Below are 9,786 nucleotides of genomic sequence, written 5' to 3'. Positions count from 1 at the left end.
AAGCTTGTACTTACTATGTGGACTAATTCCCTGCTCTTACAAAGGACTACTTGGAAAACTTACCCTGAAACTTAGCTCTTGTGTTCCCTTCTGCTCTTCATTGTCTCCTGTGATCCTGTCTTCGTTCTCTGTGATTTTGGTGTGTGCTTCCTGGATCTCCCCCTTCTCCTTGCATCATCATTCCCTGGAAAAGATAAGAACTGGTTTCAACTTTGCTGGCGTTTGCATCAAATCATCTGTTCTCATAAAATCGGGCTGTTTATCTGACAAGCTACATAACTTTTGTCTGCATCCGTTACATTATGTAGGCTATGATTGTTTATTTAGGGTATACATGTGTGTTATATGTATCTTTACAAAGTATATTTACTGTGTAATGTAAAATGCAAGTAGAATGCTATATTATTTTTTTTTTATTGTTAACAATTTTGTTTAATACTCAGGCAAACAGAACAGAGGTCTATGCTAAACAAACTATGAGTCATTTTTCATTGCTTTCAGATAAAATGCATTCAAAGACCACATTTCTCAAAATCACAATACTTTTGTTGTTCATTCTTATGCAAAACACTGTACATTTTCAGCACAGAAACTGCTTTCATAAATGATAAAAACATTGAAATCAGACTGATGGCAAACTGTTACATACAATAATCATAGCAGGATATTTCCTTTGAACTTGTATAATTGAATAATCATTTTTCCTAACAAATGTAACTGCAATTTCAGCTGGTAGCAAAGTCAAATATCTTATTTTTAGTCATCGCCTTTTATAGTAGTAATCTTTTGATAATGGATGAATGGATGGTTTCAGAATTGATTTCTTTGGAAAAATGTATAAAGCATGACATATTTGGGGGTGAGGGTGGGGTGTTCAGGAGAGAATATAACTTTAAGTTTTAATCTTCTACACAAGGACAAACAATAATACTACAGGCAGACAGGCAGACAGAACATAAACACACGTATAAACAATGAGAACGGACGATTTAACAGAAGCAAACAGGAACTTATATACTTATAAAACCTAGAAAGGTGATAACAGAACTTAGGAGGAGGTCCAGTGGAGGACGAACTCCCAGGAGGGGGGTTGGCAAACAGAGTCAGTAACAGACGGAATCCAGGGAGGAATAGACGGAGGAAGTAGCCAGGGAAGAGACAGGAGGAATCCGGAGTAAGAAGAGATCCGTAGGACCCAAAGCACAGCCCTGATGACCCACGGTAGTGCTGAAAGGAGGGAGGAGCTATGGAGGAGGAATGGCCGTCGGCGGCGGAGCAGGGGGTGTAGGAGACAGAGACAGAGGCGGAGAGAGAAAGAGCCAGGGTGACACCGTGGAGCTAGAGGTCCTAGGCAACACCGCTGGCACCGACGACCGATGCGAAGATGGGAAACGAGAAGGATGTGGCGAAGCAGGAGCGTCAGAGGGCCAAGGTGGAGCCAGGGGGATGGAGGAGCCTGACAGAGCTGGAGGGATTGAGGGACGAGGTGCAACCGGAGGAGTGGAATCCTGAGGCAAAGGATGGTCGACGACAGACCAAGGTGAAGCTGGAGGGACGAAAATTTATGTGTGATCACTGGAGGGCACGCTTGAGGAGCAAACTCTAGAGGGCGTGCTGGCTGCGAGATCACTGGAGGGAGCAGACTCAGAATGGCTGGACGGAACGCCAGGGATTCAGGACGCATGGGAAGTGCCAGGTCTATGCCAAATCACAGTAATCCAGCTCTTCCTGTAGATCCAGCAGCCCCAGATGGATTATCAGCTCACCCTCAGCTCTGCTGCAGTGGGTGAAATGGTGAGCTGGGCTCTGGATCTGGAGTGGGGCTGGTGTTGCTGACCTCGGGCTGAACAGTCACTGGTGAACTGCACGACATCAGCACCCACTCGATGTAAGCGGCCCGGACAGCTTCGCTCGCGTGGAGGTGTTGAGTCCGCAAAAGTGGATCGAGCACAGGAAGCTGTCCGGGTAACGCAAGGGTGACAAACTCCTCCATTCCTCCTGCTGAAAATTAGGGTCGTTCATTGGGGAAAACAACAAAACAGGGAAACACGCTGCTATATAAACTGTTTGAAGGTCCGTTCTTGTGTCACGGTGAGGTTCATGGAAGAAGCACTCGACGAGAATATAGCTTTTAACAGTTTTAATATTCTACACAAGGACAAACAATAATACTACAGGCAGGCAGGCAGGCAGGCAGACAGAATATAACCACACGTATAAACGACGAGAACAGATAATTTAACAGAAGCAAACAGGAACTTATATACACAAAGTAAATGACATAATTAACATGACACAGCTGAACACAATGAGACAATGAACTGAAGACAGAAAGTAGATCACACAGAGCATGTGGGAGTCCAACGTTGTGATACCTGTGCTGTATATATTTGGTTTCTTCTAGGTTTTTCCACAATCCAATGTCAACACGGAAAGACCCCAGAGCAGCTGGGACTCCAATATTGCATATACTTCATTACTAGATATGCTATTGGTGGATTTTTAAAATGTATTCTCTTTTCCCAAGGAGGCTTCAGGAATGTTTTCACAATTTTATTTTATTTAACTTTTAATTTTAACTTTGGTTTTGTGGTATGCTTTTCTTATTCTTTGTGCAGTCAATAAAATGAAAATATGCTGTTCATAATTTATAATGAAATACTGTGACATAATGCGACAAAGTTCATATGTAATGCTCCCTGTTATTACTGAACTAAATGTATGTTTTTTGAATGACATTTGAAGGTAGTGTTATGGTGAAACAAGCTTATTTTGAGACATATGAAGAGTTTTATTGGTCTGAGTGAGTTTTGGAGAAGATATCAACTGTTTGGGCAAGATTCATGTTGGTAATGCAGTCTATATGAATAGTTTTGAAATGTGGCTACAGTACTAAAGAATGCAAAATGAAAAATAGAAAGAATGAAACATACAAACTGTATACATTACAGGAAGTGTCCACTATAAAGTACAGTGTACAAAATAAAAATGATGTACAGTTTAAATGTTTTCTTTTTGGGTGTACCCATTAGATGGTGAACATTTAGCACTACTGTTAGAGACAAAGTATCTTGTGTTATCAAACCACTAATGATGCATTACGCAGATAATTATTTCGCTGCCCCCTGTGTCAGCCATTAAGGACCCATTAGTGGTCTAATTATCAAACAATATTCATCTTTATTTGTACTAATTTGAGTTTTGTTCTTCCTAACACTTTCATGAGAGTCATTATAGAGATTTTTGCCATCAGCTAACTGCATTTGAAACTTTAAACTCTAATAGAAAACACTTCACAGTATTTTTTTTTTAATCTTCACATGGTGAAGATGTTACTTCATGTATCAACTAGATAATCTGCATGACACGTGGAGGCTTGATTTGACCAAACGTCCCCAAATAACTGAGAACATGAGTAAACATTTTTTGCAGATTGCACATATTCATTTAGCATTTCTGCTGTAGACATCATTTGCATGTTACAAGGTCATATGAGTTATTGATATAGAGAGCTTTTTATTGAATCCAACATGCCTTCTTTTTTTTTTTTTGTTAAAAAAAAGGAGCTCAGTGACTGATTTCAACTTTCAGCCATTTAAGGGGCTTGTAGATACACACAAATGACTCAAACCCTTAAAAATGTCATGTTCTGATTAAAAGAATCTTTAGAGATATAGATGCTCAGAAAACATTTTTTTTATATTCATGACAGAATTAGTCGGCATACAGCACACAAATGTACAAAAATGAAACAGTCAAATTCACATACGAGAAACCCTCAGCCAGTTCAGGATCTGCAGTTGATGTGCTGCTTCCTCCATTAGGAAACCACTGAACAATAAAGTGATTCAGGCAGTCTTTAATCATTTAGGGCCGTGGCTTAATAAGAAGTGGGATTTTTTTTTTTTTTTTTTTTTTTTTTTTTGAAAATAATAAGGGTGGGTCTTGTGCCTGCATGTTCAGCAGTGTTAAAATGTGTTTTATTGTCCCTTCCGATGACAGGACATGGAAAAACATTTCCGGCACTTCTATAAGATTGTCTTAAATGTTTATAAGCACTTCAAATACATCACATTATTGGAAATATACTTCCATACAGATGACAACCTAACATACAGTGGCAAATTGGCAATAAACAAATCAGATCAGACAACCACAATATTATACAGCTTTGTGGAAATGGATTCTACAGTGTATTGAAGTCTATTAGTAGTTAAAACAGTACAAAGATTGTTTTAAGTGTCGCTATCAATGTACCATATATTCACACATTATATAACTTAATAGATTTGGAAGCAATTCTCACAATTAACTAGTTTCTAATTAGCATACATATTGCTAGCATATATGCTGCTTATTAGCACTTATGCTCATATTTTAGATCCCTTACCCTACTTCACACCTAAAAATAAACTATTACTCTACTAACTATTGATAAGACTCAAATTAGGAGTCCCCAAACTAAGTTTGACCATAAAATTGAATTTAAAAATAAAAATAGCCCTGGGGCTGGGAAAGTTCAAAGAGGAGGTTTTCCAATGAATTTGCCCACACACTTTTATTTATGAACATGGGACTGAACCATGCACTTGTAAGGGCAAAAGTGACATTTTTTGAAAGCCTTTTGAATTCCTTCTTCTCATACATTTAGATAAACAAGCATAAGAGCAGTAAACAGTTGTCTGGGACAGTGTGACAAATGATCTTAGAGCGCTCTACTGTTCTACTCACACTGTATGTGCTTTGGTTTTGGTTTTCTAGATCTGGCTTAACAGCCAAAGGCTTTGAAGGTTCATTGCAGAGTTCTACTTAATGAGTTCCACCTTGTAATATTAACAACAAATCAAAGGCCACTTTGACACAGCAGCAGAATAAATTTGTCAGTCCTATATTTGAGCTTGCAGTTAGAATTTCGTCTGTATGAACGTGCAACGGGAGTCAAGCCAGTTCCTTACCAGCAACCACAGCGACAGCGAGCAAAGCGATATAAAAATAGCGACGTCTTCAAACCTTCATTAACCGGCAGAAGCTTTTCAGTTAGGTGAGCATTTAAATCAAGCGGTGAGCACAGAACACAAAACTGACTGGAGTGGCTCGAGTGGAAAACTGATGATATGATAAAACTTTCAAGATGATATATGCAGCTCGTTTCTCCGTCACTGTAAGTTACCAAAAAAAACAAAAAAACAAAACACCTGGAAACGCGTAGCACGTGCAGGGTTCGGGAGTAACGGATTACATTTAACGGCGTTCATGATACAAACCTCAAATAACTAATTCGTTAAAGTTACATAAAAAACCTTATTCAGAAGCAGCTGAACATAGCCAAAATAAAGACAGATGATGATTCCCTGACTCCAGACCCAGACTGCCTCATAAAAGTGATCCACAGGACGCTCCGTTGGCAGCTAAGTGAATTTATTTACATTTATGTCAGCAAAAGATGCATTTACATCCACATGTAATTCAATGCACACAGAACAAAATACATTTCTGAATATAAACTGCTTAGCTGGCCATTTTCAGTGAGATTTAACGTTACTAAATGTATTTGTGTGTCTGCCTTTATGCGTTTAACCTAAACCACTGGGTAATTCACTCGTTGGTTTGCTTAAAATTGCTTTAAAAAGCCTTTGTGATTTAAACATGTTTATGGTGCATCCTACTCAACGCGTTTAATGCTAGAGCAGCCTTTACTATAATTCGCGTGCAATGTATTCGTGTCAACCTCACGCGCTTGCTGCGGTTCTGATCATAGTAAAACCGCTTTTGCTGGTACACCTTGTAAGCTTTACTTTAGAAATGCTAAAACATATAAAAATGTTTGACTGACCGAGCAAAGCTGGAAAGAGGCGGGTAAACAGAAAGTGACAGAGGGAGGTGTTGGCGCGTGATGTAATAACAGAGAGCTAAAAGCGCGAAGGCAGAGCGAAGCGCTCGAGTATCACATTCACAAGGTAAGATATAAATGTAGTTTGGTTCTTATTTAAATTTATTCACACTGTGTCTAGCGAGTGGCACGACAGAGGAAAACGCGCGTAAATGTGTCGTTTTGTGTAATTGTACTGACTAAAACATAGTTCTGGTGGAGCTCGCAGCACAGACAGCCTGTTCACTTTTGGTGATGTTCGATAGACGATAACTAGTGATCAGATACCAACCAACAGCATGACCATTATTATTGTTATTATTATTTTTTTTTATCATACTACATACCAGTTCTGTAAAACTCTTTAGAGTTTGTTGGTGTTTCAGTATCGACTGTTACGATATTTTAATGGCGTTTGTTCTGCTTGTGTAATTTAACGTGTAATGAATCACACACTGGGCTTTTCCAGCATTGCACGTGTGTGTCAATCCGTCTGGACTGACACACACACACACACACACACACACACACACACACACACACACACACACACACACACACACACACACACACACACGTGTAATGCTGGAAAAGCCCAGCGTTTGATTCCTACACAAAACAAATTCGGGTATAATGTAGTCACTGTATAAAATGCTATTTTATTTGCATTCCTTTTAAAACCCTTACTGTTTCCCAAGAAGCCGCCGTTTGCTGACAGGTTCCATCGCGACAACTTGCACATGTTATGTGATAATATCCTATGTAGTGCAAGATGCCACTTGCAAGCCACAAAGGGTTATATGGTCAGTGCAGCTCCTGGGTGATAACAACTGAAATGTTCACAAGATTTTGAGGTCAAGACTTCAAGGTCTCTTATCAATAGCTTCTACTTTACTGAAGAATAATAGACTAAATAAGTTTTGCATTTAGAACATGCTTAATGAAAAGTACGATAGTATCTGACGCTGTAAGTTCTGACAAGATAAACATTTGATGTAATATGGTGTCTGTGGTTTTTTAGTGTTTTTTTTTTTTTAACAAAAGCTACACAAATTCATTTCCTGCTTTCGGTAAGAGATTGCAGATAAACGTACAACGACGAGAAAAAAAACCTCAATGCTTTCCAGAACATGTAACCGTGAGAAATAAGTGTTACCACTCTAAATGCAACTTCTACATTTCTAGTTAATTAAAGTGATGTTCACTTAACCTATGTTGAATGCAGAGACCACTCTAAAGACCAAAGAAGGCCTATATGTTCAGTTCAAAAAATGTGTCCTGTGCAAACATCATGTTTTATGACAGTATCAAACATTGCGTCTGAGCTGTGTCTGAGCTCGGGGCAGGACTGTTAGTTTACTCAGTCATTTCCATAATTTTAATGTGGTGCAGAAATTAGACACGTTACTTTTAAGGCAACACTCACTACAAAAAACTTGAAAGCCTATGGAGTGTTTAATAAATCCTAACCCTTACAAACAGAGAGGGGAATAGCCTACTACATCGTCCATCTTCAGCTCGAGGCAATAGCACTTTTTGAAGACTATTTCAAAGTACATTGGAATGAACTACATTTAATTGTATATTGCCATTTTGGTCTGTTTTGTTCTCAGATGCACAAGATGACTCCAACCATCCCAGGGGCCGCTGAAAATAACAGGACCGACAACGTATTCCTTGACTCAGAGTTTCGTTACACTGTCTTTCCTGTAGTCTATGGTCTGGTCTTTGCCTTCGGGTTAACAGCCAACTGCTATGCCCTTTATGTGCTGCACCACATGCGGGAGTCTAAAGCCATGAATGAGATTCGAATCTACATGACCAACTTGACTGTTGCAGACTTGCTGTTTGTGTCCGCTTTACCCTTCTGGATTAGCTACTACACGAATCACGGTGACTGGAGGTTCACAGATCTCCTCTGTCGTATCACAGGCTCCTTTTTCTTCATCAACACATACTGCTCTATTCTCTTTCTCGCTGTCATCAGCATTAACCGTTACTGGGCCGTTACCAGGCCACTAGTGGCCGCTTCTTCCGACTGCTGGAAACGTGGAGCAATCGTCTCAGCGTTCATCTGGGTCGTCACTCTTTCATTTTCGGTTACATTTCTCATTCAGCCAGGAATAAACGAGGACAAAACAACCAACATTTCTCGCTGTTTTGAAGGTTATCACAACAATGCCGACACTGAAAAAAACACAGTGGCCGTCGCCCACTTCATCATTATTGGCTTGTTCTTTCTCGTTTTCTCAATGGTGATCATCTGCAACATTTTGATTGCTCAAGTTCTTCTGACACAACCCATTAGTCAGCCTCAAGCCAGCACAGGAAAGCGCCCCGGTGGTACCAAGCGTAGAGCTTTGAGGATGCTGTGTGCTGTTATAGGGGTCTTTGTGATCTGTTTCCTGCCCCACCATGTGGTTCAGGGTCCCTGGGTGTTGTCTGTGCTGCACTTGAGGAAAGATTGGCACGAGAAAACTCATCAAAGCTTAAACGATGCTCACCAGATCACCCTTTTGCTCATGGCGCTTAACTGCCTATTAGACCCACTGGTGTATTGCTTTGCCACCACAAAGTTCCGCAAGTACATCCAGAACCATTTCTCAAAGGTCAGGAATAACAAACACTGCTCACGCAACACATTAAGCACAGCTATGTCACTGAAGAGCAGAAATCAGAGCGAATTATAAACATTGAAGATTTCTCGCTGTAGAAAACAGCCGAGACATATTTGTTGCCTGGTTATTCTAATTAGAATCTTTAGATTTTAGTGGAATTTAATTCCAAATGAGGTTCTGTTTGGATTCTTAAATATATTATTTAAAAATGCCTTAAACAAGCCAGTCAAAATCTCTTTTTTGTGTTCCACTTAAGTAGCCGCGAGACTGTGCAAATGATGATAGAACTTCCATTTTTAGGTGAACTTGTAATCAAATGATTGACGTGATTTTCAACTGCTGCCCCTTGCAGACAAACAAGAGAATTCAAGCTCTTCAAATTATTCAGTGCAGATGCTACATCTGTTATACTGAGGCTTTTTTTTAGCCTCATAATTAATTTATATATTTTCATATTGTCTCTTAAAGAAATAAATTCACTATAAAAGGACCATACTTTTTTCTTCTTTTGTGGAACACAAAGATGACAAAAAACGTTTTTTGTTTGTGAACTATGCCTTCAAATGTTTTCCAATGTTGGGGGGGGGGGTTTGAAATGTGTAGCTGTGGTGTTACTTCCTGTGTTAAGAATAATGAAAGCATGATTTCATATCAGTAGACATTCTTGAGTGAAGAGGATGCTGGAGGCTGCACCTTTGGGTCAGTTGTTATGCCACAGAGGAAACCTATGTATGGTTTTGCAATGTTTTTTCTAGAATGGGGAACTTGAGCTGCACACATCCCCTGGAAATGAGCACTCAAACTTTAAAATGACCAGCAAACTGCCATTTTCTTGATCTATAAAACCATTTTCACCCCACAAAGTTTAGTAATTCTAATTACAAAACGTAGGTTTTTGACTCACTTTGCTCTTAATTGTAAATCTTTGAACTGAAAAGAACATTTCTGTATAAATTCTTTGAAAGTCTTAATTTAACATTGTTAAGTTGAGCTCTGTTTTATCTGTATAGCTTATATATAATGCTTTGCAAAGCCAGATTTTTAAGAAAATATGCGTTTAAATTCCAGGTAATGCATTACCATTTTTATTTTACATGAGCTGTGTGTTTTATGGTTGTCCTTTAGGCAATTATATTTGTATAGTCTAGGGGTTAAATAGGCATATATATATACACACACACACACACACACACACGCATCAAACGAAAGCTCTTAATGATCTCTTTCTAGAGATCGTGGCAAATGTTCTGTCATCCATGACTGTACAAATTTGTTTTATAAAAAATTGAAAAGTAGCAG

At 39.1% G+C, this 9,786-nt stretch overlaps 1 protein-coding gene across 2 annotated transcripts; it reads left to right on the top strand.

The window, feature by feature from the left end:
* Positions 1-5,017: 5,017 nt before the first annotated feature.
* Positions 5,018-9,585, top strand: ptafr (platelet-activating factor receptor). Of its 2 annotated transcripts, none has more exons than XM_043262210.1 (2): positions 5,018-5,161; positions 7,483-9,585. In XM_043262210.1, the coding sequence occupies exons 1-2, from the start codon at positions 5,132-5,134 to the stop codon at positions 8,557-8,559; spliced, it is 1,107 nt and encodes a 368-aa protein (XP_043118145.1). In that variant the 5' UTR covers positions 5,018-5,131; the 3' UTR covers positions 8,560-9,585. The 2 variants fall into 2 exon arrangements, with proteins under 2 accessions (XP_043118145.1, XP_043118146.1); XM_043262211.1 differs by lacking the exon at positions 5,018-5,161 and adding an exon at positions 5,869-5,957.
* Positions 9,586-9,786: the final 201 nt, after the last annotated feature.

The sequence above is a fragment of the Puntigrus tetrazona genome, chromosome 17, assembly GCF_018831695.1.
Source record: "Puntigrus tetrazona isolate hp1 chromosome 17, ASM1883169v1, whole genome shotgun sequence".
Classification (NCBI taxonomy): Eukaryota; Metazoa; Chordata; class Actinopteri; order Cypriniformes; family Cyprinidae; genus Puntigrus; species Puntigrus tetrazona.
This window is presented reverse-complemented; position numbering and strand designations above follow the sequence as displayed.

Excerpts from the sequence above, each read along its gene's own strand:
- ptafr (XM_043262210.1), top strand. The coding sequence starts at position 5,132 with ATGATATATGCAGCTCGTTTCTCCGTCACT. Across the intron at positions 5,162-7,482 it reads CAGCTCGTTTCTCCGTCACT|ATGCACAAGATGACTCCAAC; the intron begins GTAAGTTACCAA and ends TTTTGTTCTCAG.